Raw genomic sequence first — 22,367 nt, forward strand, 5'->3', positions numbered from 1 at the left:
GACCTCAGAGCAGCTTCCAGTGTCTGAAGGGGGCTACAAGGATGATGGAGAGGGACTCTTCATCAGGGACTGGAGCAATAGGACAAGGGGCGATGGGTTCAGACTGAAACAGAGGAGATTCAAACAGGTTGGAGATAAGGATTCTTCCCTGTGAGGGTGCTGAGGCGCTGGCACAGGGTGCCCAGAGAAGCTGTGGCTGCCCCACCCCTGGCAGTGTTCAAGGCCAGGTTGGACACAGGGGCTTGGAGCAAGCTGCTCCAGTGGAAGGTGTCCCTGCCCGTGGCAGGGGTTGGAGCTGGAGGAGCTTTAAGCTCCTTTCCAATCCAAACCATTCTATGATTCGATGGAGATGAGGACTAGGATGGGGATGAGGATGGAAATGGGTGGGTGTTGAGGACATCACACTAATGCCCCTGCTCTGCTCCCTGGCAGCTCCTCCAACGTCCATTTCGGTGCTCGCCGCTGACACACCAGCACCCTTCAGCCGCTACCAGGCACAGAACTTCACCCTGGTGTGTGTGGTCTCTGGTGGCAAACCCGCCCCGCTGGTGAGCCCCCAGGGGTTTATCTTCCATATGGATATGTGAAGCAAACACAAATATATACATACATATGTTAAAAATATATCACGTATATGTGGTGCTTTTGGAGGCAAAGTAAGGCAAATAGCTGCCTGCTACCCCAGTCTCACCCTGCAGCATCTTTCCATGGGCACTTTGGGAAGCAGCTCCACACAAAGCCACCCAAGTGGGTAGGATGTGGGGATGTCTGCGGTGGTGACCATCCTCACTGGTCTCACTGTCCCTTTTGTCCCCTTGCAGGTGTACTTCAAGAGGGACGGGGAACCCATCGAGGCCACACCACTGCCGGAGCCGCCGGTCGGCACTGGGAACTGGGCACCGCGTAACCTCCTTCACCGCGACTTGGATGACACCAAGGTGCCAAAATCCTTGACGGATGAAGGCGAGGTGGGAGCTGGGCAAGCCCTGGCCACATTGGACCCCCCAAGGGGGCTGGCAGCCGAGCGGGATCCCGTCACCGAAACCATTCCCGAGACGGTGGTGAGCCGGGAATTCCCTCGGTGGGTGCACGTGGCAGAGCCCATCTACTACTTCCGCCACACGCATGCACCCGTCAGTGATGGGACGGTGGAGGCGCGGGCCACCCTCACCTGGACCCTCAACCCCCAAATCGACAATGAGGCGCTCTTCAGCTGCGAGGTGAAGCACCCAGCGCTCTCCATGCCCATGCAGTCTGAGGTGACGCTTGGTAAGGTCCATGCAGTCCGTGGTGGCTTCGTGGGGCTGTTTCTTGGGGGTTTTGCACTTTTTGAACCATTTTTGTGCTTTTTCTCCTCTTTTCATTGCTCTATTCTATTTTCTTTGGGGTGTCTTCATGCACCCCCAGGCCAAAACAAGGTGCCACATAGGGCTGCATGATGGTCAAAGGTGGTGATGCCAGGGTGTCAGAGTAGGAGTGCCGGTCCATCAGGCATAAGAAGGGCTCATCCCCCCTCCTGTTAGGGATGAGTAGGGGAGTGGCCTGGGGTCTATAGGGTGCAGAGACCCTTGTGAATGGCGAGGGAAAGAAAGAGGCAGTGGGGATTCTGCCTCCCCAAGTCCTCATAGCCTCAAGGTGCCCCACAAAGAGGAGCAAGATCTGGATTCTATACGGTGGGGTTTGCAATGCTGACATAGGGCTGGGAAAGGGGCTCTAGATGCAGGCAGTGGGGCTTTGGGGGGATGTGTAGCAGGGAATAGAGGTTCCTGGGGTATCAGAGCAAGGCAGTGATGTCAATGGCAAGAGGTAATGTGGGCACAGCCCTAGATTTTGGAGGGGGATGGTCTGTGATGCATGAAGCCCCCTTGGTGAGAAAGGAATGAGTGTTTGTACATAGAGGGAAGGCATAGGACCAGGGCAGGGGGGGACAAGGATGGGCTGGTTTTGAGGGAAGCCAGGGCTGTGCTGGGTGTAGGGATGAGCAGGGAGGGGGGTGTTAGACTTGGGGGCTGTGTTGGGGGACCCGGTGTTTGCTGGGTCTTTGCCTTGAGTGCCTGCAGGGAGGTGGGGAGGTGGTAGTCCCTTAGCGTTACCTATGGGAGGGGATGGGATGGAGGAGCTCCTCTGGACTGGGGTCATGCTGGGGGGGGACACATTCATCCCATAGTAATGTCACCTCCATCCATCAATACCCAGTCCCAAGAGACCTGAGGACATGCCATGACCCTTATTGGCCATCACCACCCGACTCATCCCATGGGGATTGCTGGGGATGGGCCAGACTGGCCCCTGCATGCAGGGAGCCTGTGGGGCTGGTGAGGCCCCATTTGTGATAGGGTATTGGGGTTGATGCCAAGGCCTCCCTGTTGGGAGTGCTCTCCACTGGGGTTGCCAAGCTTCAGGGTACCCTCCTGGACAGGCTGCTCCAGCCTTCCTCCCCTTGAGCTGGGTGAGGAAGACTGGGCTTTGTCCTGGCCAAGTAGGGCACTTGGCTCACTGCATGAGCAGAGATGCACCATCTTCTGGAGAGCTTCACCCTGTTGGCTTCCCACCCATCCCTGGCACAGGCTTCAATGTGCACAAGCCTCTCCAAGCTGGTGCTCTGTGTCTTCAGCTCATCAGCCACCTCAATTAGTGGGAGGTTGGTGCCAATGAGGAGGTCAGTGAGAGGCTGGCAGTCAGCAGGGAGGAGCAGCAGCTCCCTTGATAATAGAGGGCCCTGCATTATCTGTTCCTGCCCACAGAGCATTAAAGCTCTCTCCCAGCATGCAACCAGCCAAAAACCAGCCTAAGTCCTGCATTTTCACACCTTCTTCTGCTCATCAGGCTTAGGTGTCCACTCTCGGGGGCTCCCCATGACACCAGGACCTTGATGGCTTGCTGCTTCTTCCCCAGTAGCTCAAATATCTGTAATAGTAAAGCTCACCCCAAACTGCCCCCCAAGATCCACAGTCCTCCTCATGCCCTAAGATGCCTCCGGCCTGGGCACCTTATTGGGCACCCCACTGCCACCATCTACACCCAGGTTTTGGGCAACCTCACAGGAGATCTCCCATTAAACCCCTTTCTCTGTATAAATAGTATATAAACACTACATGTATTCTCAATAAAAGCCACACTGAAACCAAGACAAGCCACTCGCTTTGGTACAGAAAGCTATCTTTTGGTATAAACCATAGCATGGTGCAGCATCTGCAGCCCATCCACCCTGCTCCAACACTGAAAGGATGGATCCTGCATGGGTATTGCAGTCCAGGTGCACAACCACGGTCTCTGGCGTGTGTCCATGCAGAGCACTGTGGGCCATGGATGTCCTTTCTAAGGGCCAGTGTCCACCATCACAGACTGATGTGTTTTCTGGTGGCTGTTTGTCCCTTTGTGTGCTGCTGGGGTGATGTTCAGGCTCAGCCTGTCCCATCTACAGCAGTGCTTGAAGATACAAAGGATGAGATACACGCTTTTAGCAAACTACAGCCTCCTTCCTGCCCATTTTCCCCTTTGAGCCTGCCAAAGGCTCCTTCCATGCAAAGACCAGGCAGCTCCTGGTGCTGCCCCATCCCACCCTGACCCAATTGGGATCCCCTCCTTTGTGCAGGGCTGTGCTTGGCATTTGGTGCCAGCAAGGCTTTGTGGCCATCTCCCATGCTAACAGCACTTGTTCAGGACTCACCGAGGCCACCTTGTCCTGAGGGTGCTTTCCTGAGGTGTCAGTCTCCATGGCTTCAACCCAACCTGACCTCTCTTGACTCCTGTTTCTGAGCAGAGAAAGGCGTGATTAGGAAATGTGTCCTTCACCATCAACGCATCCTCTTACAGTCATCTATCAATCTCAGTCTTCCCATTCATCCTCCTGCAGGGTCCTTGCCTACCTGTCTATCAGTCATTTGGACATCCACCAGACTGCCCATCAATCACCAAGCCACGAGCCCGCCCTGGGCTGGCACAGGCCATGCCACCCCTCACCACAATCATTCATCAAACCATCGTTAACCCCAGCCAAGGGCACCCACCAGCACTGGGAATCTTGTGCTCAGCTGATGTCCCTTCTTGTCCTCTTTTCTTACAGTTGCTCCAAAGGGCCCAAAGATTACCATGACCCCAACGAGAGCCCGTGTCGGAGACACCGTGAGGATCTTGGTGCAGGGCTTCCAGGTCAGCATCCCCATCCATCCATCCATCCCCATTGCCATGGGGACAATGCCATGCCAATGGACAGCTTTGCATCCACACCAGCACTTTATGGGGTTGGCTTGGTGGCCTTGGGTTGCATTTCAGCTGGACCCCATCCTTGCTCCAGGCATACAACAGGGTTTGCTCACTCCTTACACCCATTTCCCTGCAGAACGAAGTCTTCCCTGAGCCCCTCTTCACCTGGACACGAGTGGGAAGCCGGCTCCTCGATGGCAGCGCCGAGCACGATGGCAAGGAGCTAGTGTTGGAGAGGGTTCCAGCCGAGCTCAATGGCTCCATGTACCGCTGCACTGCCCAGAACCCCCTGGGCTCCACTGACACCCACACCCGGCTCATCGTTTTTGGTAGGGCAGCAAACGGGGTCACCCCTCCCTCCACGAATCCTCACTCGTTTCCCCTCACACACACAATAAAATTGTCTCTCTGCTATTTTTTTCTCATTAGAAAACCCAAATATTCCCAGAGGAACAGAGGACTCCAATGGTGAGTTGGGGGGAGGCATTGGTATTTCAACCCAAAACACCCCAGGGAGTGAAGGATCATACAGAGCATCTCTCCTTGCATGGCCCAAAGCCCTTGGCCATCTCTCCTTGCATTATTCAAGCCCTTGCCTTTGGAAGGGATGTCCTTGCATCAAAAGGGGTCCCACAGAAGCTCCCTGCAGTATCCCTAACCACACAATCTCCAAAGCAGGTTTAGGAGAGTGATCCCTGCCCCCCCCAGAAAACATGGTAACCCCATCCTGCTTCAAACCCAAGCAGTGAGATGCGGCTCCCTAATCTCCCATCCCTTTTCTCCTCCTGCCTAGGTTCACTTACCGGCCACTGTGGCTTCAGACTAGTTTTGGCGCTCACCCTAACAGTGATCCTGGAGCTAACGTGAAGCTTTGCCTGCCTCTTCCTCCTCCTCCTCTTCCTCCGTATGGCTCCACCCAGCATTTACACCTCCATCAATCGGTTCTATGCTCTCTTTTTGGTTTTCTATACTCTTTACAGTCTCGATCTCTTTCTGTCTGTGTCTTGGCTTCCTCAGACAATTTAATTAAAAGGAAAAAGAGAAATCTTTCCCCTGGTAGAAGGCTGTGCTTTATGGTTTGCCTTGTGCTGGGGTACCCAGCACCGTCTTGGGGGTGTCCACTATGAGACAAGGACCAGATTTCCTGTGGAAAAGCCATTTATACCATTCCCACTGCACTGCCACAGAAACAATCAGGGGATGGAGCACCTTTCCTGTGAGGAAAGGCTGAGAGAGTTGGGGTTGTTCAACCTGGAGAAGACTCCAGGTGGCCTTATTGTGGCCTTTCAGTTCTTAAAAGGGGACCATTAAGAAAGGTGGGGAGAGACTTTTTAGCAGGGCCTGTTGTGATAGGATGAGAGGTGATGGGTTTAAACTAAAAGAGGGAGATTGAGGCTGGATGTGAGGAAGAAATCCTTTACACTGAGGGTGGTGAAACACTGGCACAGGTTGCCCACAGAGGTGCTGCATACCCCATCCCTGGAGACATTCAGGGCCAGGCTGGATGTGTTCTGGGCAACCTGATCTAGATGATGGTGTCCCTACTCATTGCAGGGGGTTGGACTGGATGAGCTTTGAAGGTCACTTCCAAACTATTCTATGATTCTGTGTTGGAGATGAGCCCCACTCAGCCCGCATGCACACAGACGGTGGTGCTGGGAGCCCAAAAGCTTGGATCACCGGCTTTATCCAGACCTTGGTCAGGTCAAATCAGCTTTGTTGGAAGACAGGCATCATGCACATCACTTGTCCCGGGCTGGACAGTCAATCTCTAGTGACAGGCAGCTCCCAACCCAAAATGTCAGCACTCACACATGAGTGGGCAGCATGGGCCCCATCGGGCAGCGCCGGCACCAGCTGAGTTTAAAGCACCCACATTTGATCTGTTCCACCCTCCCCATCCCTCTTGGCTAATTGTCACCATGGAAACACATAACAGTCCAGTATGGCCAGATCCTGGCCATTCTCATGGTGCCCTGTATCACCAGGCACATTCCAGTACAGCATTCATCCTGCTGAAGGATGGCTCTTTGCAAAAACCATGTGGTTTTGCCCCAATCCTGCCCAGTTTTCCTGGCTGCTTTCCATCCCCATGACGCCTTAAGAGCATCCAGCCCCAGGCCAGGATCCCTGGGGAGTGGATGTCGACTGGGAGGAACCTGAGAACAGGGTGCTCCCTTGTCTTTTCCTCTGGGAACTCTTAATCCTATAGGATTAGTCAGCAGCCATGTGGTGCTTCATCTTTGCAAAGCCCGGTACAAGTGCTAAGCATTATCATTACTATTATGATTAATTATTATTAAGCAGATTCAGTCCCCACCATGCTCTGTTGCCAACCTCGCTGCGAGCGATTTTGCAGCCTCAGAGGAGCAGAACAGACACATTTCTTCCCATACATAAAAGCACATGGGTTTACAATTTGGGTTGGAAACAATGCAGGGACAGATTGGAACTGGCTGGGGTGTAGGAGGTTCAGCGGCTCTGCTTTCATCCCGAAGCAACAGCATCCAAGCATCCGCATCCCTTTGGACCAGCTGCCCAAAAGCCTGCTCCCTCTCTGACTGCTTTTGTTGCTCCAACTCATTGCACCTCCCTGGGTGAGAAGGGAACCTTTGTTTTTTAAGGGAACCTTCATTCTTTAGAGAAATCTGCATTCTTTAGGGAAATCTGCATGATGCTGTTTCCCCCCACACTGCTGAGCAGACAGGAGAGCCTCCACCACAGCACGGATGCTTCTCGTCCTCCTCACTGCATTGGAGATACTCCGTGAGCTTCATCCCAACGTGATTAAACAACCATTAGTCCTTCTCGCTTCGAAAAATGAGGATTTACAGACACCCAGACCTCCATTTAAATGCAAATGTGGCGGCTTTAGCCCGGAACCGTGGAAATGAGGAGCATTACAGTGGCAGTACCACCATTATCCAGCTCTACTTGGTGATATCTTGGGAGCAACATGACCTTCACATCCAGCAGCTGGGAGGACATCAGTGGGCGCTGTGGTCCTGCATCCCAAAGCCACCCCTCCATGGGCATGCGGGATGCTTAGTTTTTTTCCCCAGGGATGCTGGCATGGTGATGGATCAGGCTATAGTCTGGAACCTTCTCGGCACCAGCACAGCCAAAGCAATGAGGGAGGGAACACAAGAGTCTCTCATTTTGGGCAGTGAGGCTGCCTGCTTTCCCAGAGTCCCCCAAGGCGATGGACACAAAGAGATGTCATCCCATCAAGTAGTGATCCAAAGAAAACCATCCACACTGTGCTGGACCCTGCCTTCACCTCCTGCCCTCTGTCAACCTTCACCCACCACCAACCAGCCCTCACTCTCCATCCCCATCCACCTTCCCACACGTAATTATGGAAGACACCAATTAAATCCCTGGCTCCCCCCTACCACACACCCCGTTGTTTGAGAACCTGGCAGTGAATAATGCAGGAGGCTGGAGGGGAAAGAGCTGCTCAGGTTGGTTCATTATTGATGAGAGATGACAGATCCACGGCTGACAACCTGCCTATGAGATATGATTAGCTTGTGAAATATTAATGGTGCTTCTTGGGGATGACGCCAGTGGAAAGCCCCAAGGAGCAGCGTTATCGATGGTCCCTGATTTCAGGGGACTTTGAACAGGGTTTAGCAAGATTTGGAAGAGGCAATTACATTCAATTAGAATCACAAGTGATGAGACATCACTGCTGCTCTGAGATGCAGCCCCTGGTCCCTACGCGGCTGCTCGTGCTCCTCACCTCAAAGCACACATTTATACGTCAGACATGGGGATCCTCCTTCCTGACATCAGCTCTCACAGCTCAAGCTCAGCAGTCAGGCTCTGGTCCCCTCATCCTGCCATATGTGAAGGCAACCGCAACCACAGCAAGCTGCCTGCTGGAAACATCCTCATCCCTCCCTGTGCTCCATGTGTCGTGCTCCATGTGTCATGCTCCCAAGGACCATAAAATGACAAGGATAAGCCTGGCATGCACCAGACTCAGGGTTTTGGCAGCGCAGCCCTGCTTCTCTCAAGGATGTGGTTCATCCAAGCCCCCAAGCCTTTGGGATGTGGGGGACACAAAATCAGGGATGCTTCAACTCAGTGGGGCTGACAATACTGATAGGAGCAGCAGTGGGCTTTGCTCGGTGCATTCCTTGCCTCCCCGCCTCATTACTGGGCACAGTTATTGCTATGGCCAGGTTCATAGGACCATCAAGTACATTCATAATTCATCCTTCCCAGCTTAGGAATGCAGGGATCTTTGCAGATCTACCTGCAGGTTAAAGCAGGCACCTGCAGCAGTGACAGATGAAGACATCCAGGAGTCACAGCCCCACTCGGGTACCCAGACCCTTCACCAATTCGCTGAGCCCCAAACACATGCCCAGCCTTGATCCTGGTTACTTCAGCTCCAGCCTGGCTTCAGGCCCCTCTGGGTTTGCAGGTGATAGGATACCACTTCCCATGAGGTTTTGGCCACGCCAAAGAGAGAGATTTTGGGTCCCCATTCCAAAGACAATGGAGGGAAGCGGGTGAGTGGATTTTGGCTGGTGCTGTTTTGGCCCCTGGAGCAAGCTCATCCAAAGGATGCATCCCACCAGTGCATACCCAGCTCCAAAGCCCAGTTCTTAATCTAAATATCCTCATTCCTCCAACCTCTTCATTGCTGCATTTCCTCACACTGCACCCATACAAGGCAGAAACTTCCCCAATATCCCCCTAAAAGCCATTGGTGAGCTCTCCCCATTCACAGCAGGGATGAGCACAGGGGTCCCTGCCTGCCACTCCAGCATGAGGAGTTACCCCTCTGCTCCCTTTCTATCCTTTCTATATACATATATAAATACATATATAGAGATATAACACTGTCTAGCATGTGGTCCTCCACCTAAGGAGCATCCTCAACAAGTCTAGCAGCAGATATACAACCACTCCCATCCCCTTTGGCACCCCGTGAGGAGCCATGAGGTGAAATTCAGCATCTCAGCCATTGCAGGTGCTGGTGATGGTGGGAAATACGCCCCAAGGAGGTTCAGATGCTCCCCCCACCGCAAAAGGCAGTGCCTGACCTCATGCAATGGCTGCTGGAGATGAGCTGCTGCCTGGGAGGTGGTCTGGGAGGCTGTGGACACCAGGTATGAGCTCATTAAAGACCCTGCATAAAGACCCTAAAGATCCCCCATTAAAGACCCATGGCAAGACCTCCTACCACCTATACCCATGACCCATGCAGCAGGGACCCACTACACCTACACCACATACAACGAGTTGTTCTGGCATCACCTGGATTCATTTCTCTGCCAAATCCCACTGGATTAAGGCCAAGCCAGTGAGTCCCTGCATGCAAACAGGAGCAGCTGCCCACCCCCAGCTATATTTGGGCCTCTCAGGGCCTTATTGCTTTCTGCATATCTCAGCATGTAAGACATTGCCCTCAGGGAAAAGGAAATTCATTCTATCCCTTAGAATTCAGCTCACTTAGCAGCAGTTACAGCAGGATGCCATTCCCAAGGCTCCCTCCTCTCTCCTTCCCCTGCCGCAATCCAAGCACTGGGACCTGGCTGCCTCAGGGACGATGGGGACAACAATTCCCCTGCGTCTTGGAAATCCAGAACAGGACCAGACACATCACTGACATCCTTCCAGGGGGAGAAAGAAGCAAATGTGCCGCTGTCGGGCAGTCTCTGTGCCTCAGTTTCCCCACAGTGACTCCAGTCCCTGCGGACACCCCCCATGCAGCAATGCATCACTTCAAAATGACAACTCCCATCCCTCCCATCCCAGGTTTCTTCCTGGTCCCAACGCTGTCATTTACTTTCCTTAGTTCATCCCTCTCCCCATGCACACAGACACAGGTCTCTCAATGTGGCAGCTACCAGCTGCAGTTTAACTCCTGCTTTGATTTCTTCTCCAGTGATGGATTTCCACACACACACACTCAAAACCCCCAGGTCCTTTTCCACCAGCTCTTAATTCTCCTGCCACTTCCACGCTGGCCTCGAAGAGACCCCAGAAGCTTTCAGGCTATTTCCTGTCACCCTTCATTAGCTAACAAGCCGCAAACAAAGGCTACTGAATTAGTCACCCGCAGCTGCTGGGTGTCAGAGCAAAGGTCTACCCAGCACCGGGCTGCTTCTCCCTCCCTTTCCCACACCTGCATTCAGGGGTGAGGACCTTTCCCAGACAAAACGACTTATTTTCTCCTTTCATTGCGCGTTTGCTTCTAAACAGCCAAAGAACCGAGCAGGCAGCACCACCGGGCTGCTCACAGGGGATACTTTTCCTCCCTTTGTGCTTCCTTTTGCTTCCGTCTGAGCCTCTCTGTTTACCAGCCTAATAAAGCCGGCTCTGTGCCACCAGCTCCGGGCTGCACCTTCTCCCCAGAGCCCAGCCCATCCCAAACATGCAAAGCTTGTCCAGAAGCCTCCTGCCAGCTTTGTCCGCTCAAAGTCACCTTGCCCCAGACCTTCAGCTCCACGCTCCGGGCTCGCTCGACAATCATTAATCGGCTTCTCCGCATTCCCGGCATGGAAAAATGCCCCAGCGGGTAACCCTGTCCTGGCATTTCGACATGCCGCTGGCCGGCAAGCTGGTCCTCTCCGCTCTGCTCCTCCTGACGCTGGCGTACAGGTTCTATAAGTCCCGTTTGACTGCCGGGGGTAAAATCCCACGGGCCAATGAAGAGCAGAGGGAAAACGCTGCCCGGGATCGGGATGAGGATGGGGACAATGAGGTGGGACTGCGGCGGAGGAGGGTGTTTGGTGAGGAGGTGAGGAGGGGTGGTGGGGATGCACAAGTGAGTGGCGCTGGGACACTGAGCACGCCTTCCCAGTGGGATTGGAGTCTGCCGAAGGGTGAGGAGGAAGAGGAGATGGTTTCTGAACTGGCGCTGACTGGCAAGAAAGTGGGGATGGGCAGGAGGGCAAGTGAGGTGGGCAGTGAGCTGGGAGGTGAGACAGGAATTGAGCCTGGGAGTGAGCTGGCAAGAAAACTGGGAAGCGAGGCAGGAAACAAACTGGGAAGTGAGGTAGGAAGTGAGCTGGGAAGTGAGGTGGGAAGAGAGCCAGGAAGTGAGTCAGGAAGTGATCTGGGAAGTGAGCTGGGCTGTTACGAGCCTGGGGATGCAGCTGAAACACTGAGCCGCTCTGGGGAGAAGGACATGCTTGCTCCCAGCACAGGGCTCTCCCCCAGGACTGCTGAGGATGATGACAGCCTTGCCCAAAGCATGGAGCAGGATTTGGCTGGCGGAGGCATGAGCCAGGAGGTTGAGGAGCACGGGGCGATGATCCAGACCCTCAGCATCACCTCAGACCTGGCGCTAACGATGACGACGAGCAGCATAGGGTCAGACACCTCCTATTCTTTCTCCTCGATTGCAAAGATCCAGGTGGAGGAGGGGTTCATCACTGAGCAGCGGGTGAAGGACGGGGCCGGGCAGCCAGGCCCTGGCCTAAAAGGCAAAGTCTATGACTACTACGCCCAGTCCATCTCCCAGTCGGTGTCAAAGAGGAGGTCTCTGCCCTACATCCCTCTGGGAACATCCCAGTGCCGCAGCTCAGAGCAAGTCAATGAAGAGATACAGCAGCCAGACCCAACTTGGGCAATGCGGGATCCCACCACCTCTTCCATAGTTCCAGCATCTACGGGGAGCTTGGAGCCCTCTCCTGAGCCACCATCTCCTGGCCGCAAGAACAGCATCCTCCACATAGCAGAGAGCCCCCACCTCCAGCTGCCCATGGAGGGGTTTAGGGTCACAGCACCAGTTGACATATGGTCTGCAAGCCCCTGCCCAGGGCTGGTGGCCGGTGCTGACCAAATGCCACCATCCACCCGCCTGGACCTGGGGAACTGCTACGAGGTTCTCTGCACAGCCAAGGCGCAGAAGCTCCACCACCTCCAGGAAGCTGCCTACAAGGTGATGAGCGACAACTACCTGCAGGTGCTGAGGACACCATCCATCTACGGCCATCTCAACGCTGGCGAGAGGGACCTCATCCTGCGGCGGAGGATGAAGGGCAAGATGCGCATGGTCGTGGCAGATGTCAGCCTGCAGGAGCCTGGCCTCCACACCAGCCGTCTCTGCTGCTATGATGATGGAGGGGACTGTTGGCATCGCCTCTGTCACATGCCACCAGAGGTGGTCTCCCAGGGGTGTGCTATGTGCAGCATGTTCAACTACCTCTTCGTGGTGGCCGGCTGCAAGGGCATGGGCCGGATGCAGAGACCTTCCAACCGTGTCTTCTGCTATGACCCCCTGACCAACATCTGGAGGGAGATCTGCCCCTTGAACCAAGCACGGCCACACTGCAAGCTCGTGGCCTTAGACGGCCACCTCTATGCCATTGGTGGTGAATGTCTCTACACAGTAGAGCGTTATGACCCCCGGCAGGACCGCTGGACCTTCACCGCACCCCTTCCCCATGATACCTTTGCTGTGGCCCACACGGCCACAGTGTGTGATGGGGAGATCTATGTGACAGGAGGCACCTTGCGCTATGTGCTGCTGCGATACACCGCCCGCTCGGACAGCTGGAGGGTCAGCCCGGCCAGCGGTGGCAAGAACAGGACAGCCGAGATGGTGAGCACCAACGGCTTCATCTACCGCTTTGACCTCCACCGTGGCACAGGCATTGGTGTCTACCGCTGCAGCGCCAAGGCCAAGCTATGGTATGAATGTGCCACCTACACCATGGCCAACCCCAGTGGCTTCCAATGCGCTGTACTGGGCAGCTTGGTCCACTGTGTAGGCCGGCACTTCCACATACGCTTCTTAGCTGACCATATCTCTCCACGCTTTGGGACCAAGGACCTGCAGCCCTTCCCATCGCCCCATGGCAGCCTCCTCCCAGCCGTCCTGATGCTGCCAGAAGAAGGGATGCCACAAACACAAGTTTAGAGGGATCCATGCAGTAGTGGTGGTGGCTTAGGCATGATATGATGGTGAAAGACAGTCGAAGAAGCCACCAGCCCACATTGGACCATGTAGCATGGCACCAACACTACCAGGGCAATGTTACCTACACATACCACCAAGCAGGCATCCTTCCAGGCCCTGTAAGCAAGCAAACTGCCCTTGGATACTACTAGTAAACCGAGCCTTGAAGACACAAGAAGAACAAAGCCGGAGCTGGGTGGACTTGTTTGCTTAGAGGTATTTAAACATAGGTGTGCTTGCTTGGATGCAAATAAGCCACAGCTTGCTGCAGGCTCCCAGCTGTGCACTGCCTGGGTGGTTAATATTGACCTGGACAAGCAACACACAGGGTATTTTAAGGTGGAGGAACGTAGCAAGGAGGTTTGATCATTAAGGAGATATCACACCATCGGCATTGAGCCACCGTTGAGCCTTTAGGCTTGACTAAATACATCACCCCAGGGCTGGAGGCTAGGGTGCCCTGCTCCTACCAGTGCCTTGTTATCTGTTACATAGAATCACAGCCTGGTTTGTGTTGAAGGGACCTTAAAGCTCCTCCAGCTCCAACCCCTGCCACGGGCAGGGACCCCTTCCACTGGAGCAGCTTGCTCCAAGCCCCTGTGTCCAACCTGGCCTTGAACACTGCCAGGGATGGGGCAGCCACAGCTTCTCTGGGCACCCTGGGCCAGCGCCTCAGCACCCTCACAGGGAAGAGCTTCTGCCTTATCTCCAACCTGAACTTCCCCTGTTTCAGTTTGAACCCATCACTCCTTGTCCTATCACTACAGTCCCTGATGAAGAGTCCCTCCCCAGCATCCTTGTAGCCCCTTCAGACACTGGAAGCTGCTCTGAGGTCTCCAAGCAGCTTCTCTTCTCCAGGCACAGATTTATCTTTTCAGCACAGAATTCTATATATATTTATATGAACGTGATGTAAATAGACACTATAGATTTATAGACAGCTGGTCTTAAATGAAATTAAAGTGAACATTGGGTAAAATTAACCACGGCTACTGTTGTGCATCACTTCAAACCGTAGCCAAGTCTAATGGGAACAAAGAGGCTGACGCATGTTTTACATTGCTAATTACTGTGCGAACAACATCTCTGAGGAGGCAACCAAAAGCAAACCAAGGCCCTGGATGTGAGCAGCTGGTCTTTTATCCCCTTTTCCCTGGGTTTCCCCAATGCCACTCTGCTGTCTCCATGTCCTGCCAAAAGCTGACTTCAGGTAATTGCATTTTCTTCCCCTCAAAAGGTTTGCCATCCATCATCTTTCAGCCCCAGACAGGTAAAACCCGCTCCCAGATGGATAAAACCCTCCTGAACCTGCTTCCTTGGTGGCAGTGGCTCACAAGCATGAAGTCATGAATGCGCTTGAAGCGCCTGGAGATAAGAGATGGTGCTGGAGCAGCCCATGGTATCACCATTTGCACCCTGCTGCTCACCGTGATTCAGGAGAGCTCAGGTTAATGTTCTCTTATAGTGCTCCCAAAAGTATTACTTCTCTCATCACTGTGTGGAGGCCTCCTGTTTCTGCCTTTGGGGTTTCCTATGGAGGTCACTGGCATCCACCCGTATCAGGAAAGCTTGGGGGGCTGTGTTAATGAACCCAGCCTCTGAGGTTTGCTCAGTAGCTGTAGCATGTGGGTGATGCAGTCTCTCCCTGTGCCTCAAGCTGCCATGGTCCAGCCTCTTTCACCCATCTCTTCCTACCCCAGGAGGACCACCCCACCTAAGATGTCCCAGAGACGCAGCCTCCTGTATCTCAGCATCTCTCTATGCTGGGATGTTTGGGCTGGAAACCTTGTGAGTCAAAAACCTCTTCACTATTACCTCCTTGTTATTTAGCCACCTCCACAGCCAGCACTCAGAGCAGCAAGCTCAACAAGATGGGTTCACACATACTCCAACACATTTCTACTTCTCCCCCAGCAAAACCCAAGTCGTGGCTGCTTCCCCAGAGCAGCCCAGCCCCTTTGCAACCTGCAAAAGTCTCTTGCCCCCATCGGCATCCTGGCTTCATGCCCTTCATCATCCCTGCCACAGTAGGCTGGGTGCTGGGGAGCAGAGGACGCGTTGGCTGGATGGGAGCTGGGGAGTTGGAGCCCTTCCAGGTGACAGCTCTTATTTCCACCCCCAGAAAAGCCTTCCTGGGATCCTGCCCTTCTCGCCATGCCTCTTAGCTTCCGTTTAATATTTCACCTCTCCTTTAACTCCTTACTGCCAGGCTGCAACCTCAAAACCCAGCAGCTTTTCCTCATTCCCCAGTGTGACAGTGAGCAATGAGCAATAATGGGCCATGGGCAGCTCTCCCCCTGCTCCTGCACTCTCCAATATTACCATGATTCTCCTGGGGAAGCATTTAACAGATTAAAAGCACTGGGGACATCCTGTGCTGGGGCACTGCTTGTTCTGCAGGGAAGGACAGGTTTGGAGCAACAGCATGCAGGGATCCCGTGACTGATGGTGAAACGACTTTTGGCTGCGGTTGAGGGAAAGCAAAGGGCAAAGGACAAATGCAAACCGATACTCAGACCCGGATGACTGGGTTTTGTCCCCAAATACCAGCATGATGTCACCAAATACCAGCTCCTGCCACCATGCCAGATGCTGGCCATTGATTTCCAGTTCTGCCAGACCCCCAGCTCTGTGTTTCTGATGAGCAGCAGCTTTAAACCACAGGCTTGCAGCTCTCAGGAGAACCATAAGCCCATCGAGCAGTTTCAGTGCAGCTTGTGATATTCAGGATATTATTTATTTACACTGATTGGGTTGGTGAAGCTGCCAGGATTTACAAGGAAAAGGGTTGGGAAGCACGTGATGCATCAATAAAGCTCCACCGCCTGCCCCCTGGAGCTACAAACCACCCCGAGCAAGTTCAATTAATGAATACTTAGAGGTCTCAATAAGCTCAACCAGGATGGGGCTTGAGCTCCTGCTCTTGGTAGCTTCTTTTCATGCTGCAAGACCAGTCACCAAAAGCCAGGACCCTCACTGGGTCAGGAACCATCAGGATTAGATGCTGGAAGAGAACACAACAACCACCAGGCTCATGAGAGCCGGGAAAACCCATTTCCACCATCCACCAGCAATTCTTCCATCCCTATAACTCCCTCAAGGATACTCTCTCCAGTAGAGAGTTCCTTCATCACCAGCTCCTGGACCCATTGCTGCCCTCTGAGGCCCCCACTCTGGTTCATCTCCCAGAAGGAGGGTGCAAGCACTACACTGTGCTGCTTTGCAGCCACATAGAACCTTTACACTAACTTCTTCTAATCAGGAAGACCCATTATCTCCCCTCCCATGTATATTTAGGCAATTACATAGTTTAATGTACATTGATTCTGATTCTTCATTTTGACATTTTTGATGATGAGAAGAAACCAGGGGGTGACGCAGTTCTTATTTGCTCAGTGCTCTTTTTCCCCTTTGCAACGTGCCAGGCTGGATGCGAATGGAAATTGGAAGTCAATTAAAGAAGTGCAAAAGCAGCATTTTAAACTCTTTTTTTTATTAGTTCAACACGGTTTCCTCCAATGTATCGGCTACAGCAGGGTGGGAAAGGAAAAAAACCTCAACCAGAAAAAGCGAGCTTCTCCAGACATGTTTTGCATTTAAAGCCAACGTGATACATGAAAGAAATATTAAATGTAGTGAACTGACAAATTAAGTCTCTTGTTCCTGACAAACAGGAGCAAGCTCATGGCGGTGGGTGAGGAGCCAAGGAGGAATTTCAAGCCAGGGGGAAGGGGAAGACCCATCAGAGCATCTCTAGGTGCCAGGAAGGGAGGCAGCATCGCTCAGCCCCTGCCCATGGTTTCTCCTAGACTCTCTGGAGTGTTGCCTGCAGCAATATCTGCACTGCTATGGGTTGTGGTGCCATTAGGAAAGCCTCCATGAGAGGTTTAAAGCCAAGGAGAGGTGTCTTGTCCTCTCCCATGCATTTTTTCACCCCTCCTGCACCCAATCCCAGCTGACCACCTATGCATGGCCACCACCAACCCTTGGTAGAGCAGATCCTGGAGGCACCAGCCTCAGCCTCTCTCTGCTCTGGTACACAAACAGGAACAACCCAGTTGTGCAAACAGGGAGCTGCACCCAAGCTGCAGAACCTACAAGCAGATGCTAATGAACCAGAGCTCAACACAACCCCATCACTTCTTAGCCCCAGCCGTGCTTGCCTGGAGCCAAAGGGACATTTCCTGGCAGCATCCACAAGGCACCACTCTGGGAATGTCCGCCAGCTCCTTGCGAGCACGGAGAGGTCAGCGCTAATGAAAGATGCTATCGCAGAGCCGGCGTCTGGCCAGACAAATGTAATTAGCGGTATTTGCAGAAGACAAACCTTGGCGGGGACAGGGAGGGAGGGAGCACATCCCCTTGTGACCATTTTGGGGTGGAAACACGGCCATTTGGAGGCCTTCCAAGGCAGAACAACAGCCTCGCCAACGACTCTTTAATTAAAACGCGGACGGCGTTCGAAGGGAGAAGGGCTGCGTGTGAATAAGCGCAGTGATAAAATATGCATCGACTCCAGCAGAAGTTCTCCCTCCCCGGCACAAGCTTTTGCTTCAACTGTTGATGGGGTTTTGATTCACAAGCTCCAGCGAGGAGGGAACATTTGCCAGCCACTATTTCAACCCCAGCGGGTTATAGCCACACTGTAGTTTAGGAGGTGTCGGCGCTGGCGTCGTAAACACAGATCAGAAACGCTATGGAAGGAGAGGAAAAAAGCCAAACCATGCTCCTGGCTGGAGTTTAGCACCCTGAGAGCTCAGGCCAAAGGCAACTCTCTGTTACTGGAATAAAATCAATAAAGCTCATTTTTATTTACAGAAGAGCCAAATACGGGAGAAGGAAAAACTCCTCGAGCTGCAGGAGAGGGATAGGGGTGTTTATGGGTTTCAGTTGGGTTTCACCCACAAGGCACTGGGCAGTGATTTCAAGGTGAAAAGCAGCAGCTGGGCTCTTCTCAGCTGCCTTTCATGGACCTTACTAAAAACAACCCCAGGTTCTTTAGAGGTTCCAACCCTGGGATGAAAACCTGCACCCCAAGACAACCTGGGGAGATGCTCTCTCTCAAGAAGCTACCATCTAGCAGATAAAACCACATTTGTTATTAAGTCAGCTATTTTTGTTTGTCACTCTCCTACAACATGCTTTGGGCATGGAGAAGGGTTGAGCATGTGGTTTGTGGACAACAGATTCCAAGCAGGATCACTGCCCCAAAATTACTTAAATTCCCACTGGGATAAATGACCTTTAGTTCACCACTGCTTTCCGAAGGAGAGGATTTTGGATGATGCTCAAGTTGCTTCAAGTCAACATCAGTTGTTCAGTTCACACCTCCCAGAAATTGCCTTCTTGCTGAGCTTGAAGGTGCTCAGACTGGCCACAGCCGATAAAGGGCTTAGGGTTGATGCCAAGAGCCAGAAAGGCTCCAGGAAGGGTTTGGGAAGAGGAACACCAGCTCCATCCCAGCCATCCTGTGGAAAACCCAAACCTGCAGCAGCTTAGCCAGGTCCTGTATTTCCCTTCCACAACAGGGACCTCTTCTCCTCCAGTACCTTCCGAGGAGAGGAAGAGGAGGTGGTGGGGTGATTGCATTTATCACGATACTCATCAATGCACAACAACTACCAAGAAAGCAGCTGGAAAGTCAATAAAAGAGAAAAATAATACAATAAGGAATCAAAGGAAATGCTTCCACTTTGGGAAGGAGCCGAGTAACTGGATCCTGCGCAGAGCAACATCCTGGGCAGCTTGAATGCTTTTAGCCATCAGAGGTGGAGGCAGGAGGGCTTCAGCTCAGCTGCACTGTAGCAGCAAGGGGGTTAATTTGCTGCTGTGATGGATTTGCAGTGCCTGAGGTCGATAAACAGGGCAGTAATTATGTTGCATTTCTCTGATGGCTGCAGATCCTTAATAAAAATCAACACAATAGTTCACTAAATCTCAGCGACACGCAAATTCCATCCATCATTTCACTCCCTGCTGAAGCTTCCCAACTCTGCTGCTTTGGGGGTTGTTCAATGTTTAAACCTGCTATAAAAAGGTTTACATCAGTTTCATACCACCGCCACCCCTTCGGTTCCAGTGGGAGGCATCCAGGTTTATGCCTCCCTCCCTAAAAGCAGGATGAAATACCAGCAAAAGGGTTTCTAACAGCATGCAGCAGAGAAACAGGCCAAATAGTCACAGGGAGCATTAAAAACCTGAGGCTGGGAACAGTTTTGCATTTGATTTGGTGACAATAAATCCTCTTTCTTTTGCCCCTCCAAAACTGAAGCAATTTCACCAAAACATCATTTCCATGGGGAGCATCCTAGAGGATTTATTACACATGGATTTCCCTCCAGACATCCCATCAGGATGCAGAATGCTTTGGGTGACCAGTGCCAACACAACCCCCTCCATCCCTGCTATTGTGGTACCCTATATCCCTACTCCTTGCACTGAATGTGAAATGTGAATGTGAATGTGTGAAGCACACATTCATGTGGATGCAAGAGTCTGGCATCCCCATCAGCGATCTGGCTCACCCTTTGCTCTCTTCCAGCCTGGAAATGTCACATCTGCACCACAAACCCACTAACTGGCACTTCTTCGCTAAAAAGAATTCCAGACATGGAAGAGAAGCACACATGGATTCACAGACACCCAAAGAACCAAACCAGTGGTGCCAGCTTCACCTAGAAACCGGATTCCTACAAGTAAGAGTTAAATTTAAGGGGAATTGACTCCAAGCTGCTGCAGGTTGCAATAATTTTCTGTGGGCTCCAAAACCTGGGCTTGCTTGGATTGGGAATGGTGCATCTGCATCCTTTGCCTCGGGAAAATGATGCCCTACAGACACAATCACCAGCCCTGGCCGAGCATCCTGCCTGTTGTGCCCAGGAAGACGCAGCTTTCCCAGCATTGGCAACATCATTGGTACCCAGAGCATCATCCTGCTTATCCATTACTACCCTTCTCACCCATGCAGGATGCAATCCCACTGCTTCCCTGCAGGAGCAAGGGAGATTGATCTGGGTGGTTGGATACTCAAGTCCCACTCCCCACATCAGCTTTAATGCCCTCAGTTTGCATCCCCAGCCTGGGGCTCCCAGCCTGACATCCAGCTGAGGTGAGGATACGGCCGTGCTGACACCAGATGTGCTGTGAGGAGATCTCCTGGGTTGCTACGCAGCTGCTCTCCCCCCTTTTCTTTGCAAACAGAAAACAGAGATGAAGCCATATCAACCATTTGCACAAAGAAAAGCATCTGCACCAAGTCAAGCATCCGAATTCTTTATTTCTGCACGATAGGCCTATTGGAGAGCTTTTTATTTGTAATTAAAATGCAGCCATCACAAGTATTCTGTTCCCTAATTGTTTTCTTTCCCCCCCTCCCTTCCTTGTTTGGGATGATAGACGAGGCCTGAAGGAGCAGGTTGGAATGGCTGGGAATAGCTCCTATAATAAACCCAGCCCTTAATAAAAGAGAATCAGGTCTTGCTGCTGCAGGGCTGTACTTTCTGACTTTCTTTCTTTGTTGGGTTTTTTCCCATTCCCCAGCCTGTAAACAAGAGCTCATTAGGGCAGGGTGCCTCATTAGCAAGGGCCTGTCTGCCTTGATGTTTCCATCAGCAACACAAGGGCACCAGGCTGTTTAAGCCAGTCTATCATCATCACCAAGCACTGCAAATACCTTAATCCGCATCAGGCAAGAAACGCAGCTCTCTGGAGCATTGGGTTTAAAGGTAATAAACAGGAATAATGTGGGAACGGCTCCTTAACAGCCCAATTCCCTGCAACCCAAGGTGTGTGCGACCACCCCAAGTCCTTTGAGGTACCAGCCACCTGGTTCCCTATGGAGCAGTGGAAGTTTTCCCCTTTCCCCACCTTTTTCTCAGAGCATCCATCATGGAAGAAGGGTCAGTGAGCACAACATGGCATGCTGCAGCATCCAGCTGCTTGCATGGGTCATTTGGATGGGTAAAGAATAGCAGCAGATGGGCAATTCCCAGCCAGGATGGGCAGGGAGAAACCTGCAGCAGCTTCAATAAACACAAGGTCTGGGCCAAGATTTGAGGGAAGCATATGCAGGGAGAGGAGATAGGGGATGAATCAAGGTGAGCCAGAAACAGCCTCCAAGATGCAGGAGGGTGATGGGTACAAGGCTTGGCACTTCAGGAGCCCCAAAAGATGGAGAGTCTGACTTGGTGCAAGTAAATAGGACCTGGAAATCTCATCTCATCCCCTGAGGGCTCATGGGCTGCTCCCTTACCCCTTGCCTGCTGGGTTGGGGGAGCTGCTACGACTTCCAAAAGATAGCAATACCAGGAACTGCCTGTGCTCCCTGGGTGGTTGATTCCACCCAGATCAATCTCCCTTTTCCTGCAGGGAGCAGTGGGGTTGCATCCTGCATGGGTGAGGATAGTAAGTAATGGATAAGCAGGGTGATGGGCTGGGTACCAGTGATGCTCCTGTGCTGGGAAAGCTGCATCTTCCTGCCTCTAGGTACCAAAATTGGTCACAATAAGCAGGCTGCTTGCTCAGGGCTGGTGCTTGTATCCGTAGGGCTTCATTTTCCTGAGGCAGAGGATGCAGACACACCATTCCCAAAGTCCCTGCTGGACCAAGAGAAGTTAATGTTGGCTGGGGCAGAGCTGTAGGAAGGGGGCCCCACAGTCACCAGCAGCAAAAGCATCACCAGCCCTGTCCAAACGCATTAGGCACTTTGCCCCTTACATGGCACCAAGACACGCTTGGAGCCACCTCAGCATTCAGTCACTTCTGCTTTACAGCCTCTTTGCCATTTTGCTTTCTCGGCACCAGCCTTTCCGCTTTGTTTTCCCTTGCTCTGCTACATGGAAGGTGCAAAGTTGCCTCTTGGGGAATGTCAGCAGAACCGAAACCCAAGGAGCGGAAGAAAAGCTGAGCTGGCTCCAGGTTAACCTGAAGAGTTTTGCAGGGGAAGGATGCGGCTTTGTATCCCCATTGCTCAGGATAAAGGTCAGGATGGATGCTCAGGGGTTATGGGGTTACCCAGTTACTGCTGCGTCCCTTTGGATGACCCCTTTCATCCATTGCTGGCTCCATCCCTAAGTACCCAAGCTAGTGGCTTGCAGCCTTGAATGGTCATTATCCTTCTTTGCAAATAAGATACTGGAATCACAGAGGTAAAATGAATGGGTAAGATGTATCCAAAAGCATTACACCAGAATGTGAAGAAGGTAGAAATGTCCATCTCCATCCTGACATCCAACAT

The 22,367-nt window shown here is 52.6% G+C and overlaps 2 protein-coding genes across 2 annotated transcripts in view; both read left to right on the plus strand.

The window, feature by feature from the left end:
- IGSF21 (immunoglobin superfamily member 21) overlaps positions 1-5,073 on the plus strand; it is a gene marked incomplete at both ends in the record, with an annotated part of 39,573 nt that extends 34,500 nt beyond the window's left edge. Inside the window, 6 exons of the mRNA XM_080631190.1 lie at positions 433-548; positions 822-1,269; positions 4,067-4,152; positions 4,343-4,535; positions 4,636-4,674; positions 5,000-5,073. Coding sequence (XP_080487316.1) covers positions 433-548; positions 822-1,269; positions 4,067-4,152; positions 4,343-4,535; positions 4,636-4,674; positions 5,000-5,073 — 956 coding nt within the window. The remainder of the gene's footprint in view (positions 1-432; positions 549-821; positions 1,270-4,066; positions 4,153-4,342; positions 4,536-4,635; positions 4,675-4,999) is intronic.
- Positions 5,074-10,732: 5,659 nt separating this feature from the next.
- Positions 10,733-13,093, plus strand: KLHDC7A (kelch domain containing 7A; the record flags this gene model as incomplete). Its single annotated transcript, XM_080631012.1, has 1 exon — positions 10,733-13,093. The coding sequence occupies one exon, from the start codon at positions 10,733-10,735 to the stop codon at positions 13,091-13,093; it is 2,361 nt and encodes a 786-aa protein (XP_080487138.1).
- Between the last annotated feature and the right edge of the window lie 9,274 nt (positions 13,094-22,367).

The sequence above is a fragment of the Psittacula echo genome (genome assembly GCF_963264785.1).
Source record: "Psittacula echo genome assembly, chromosome: 17".
Classification (NCBI taxonomy): Eukaryota; Metazoa; Chordata; class Aves; order Psittaciformes; family Psittacidae; genus Psittacula; species Psittacula echo.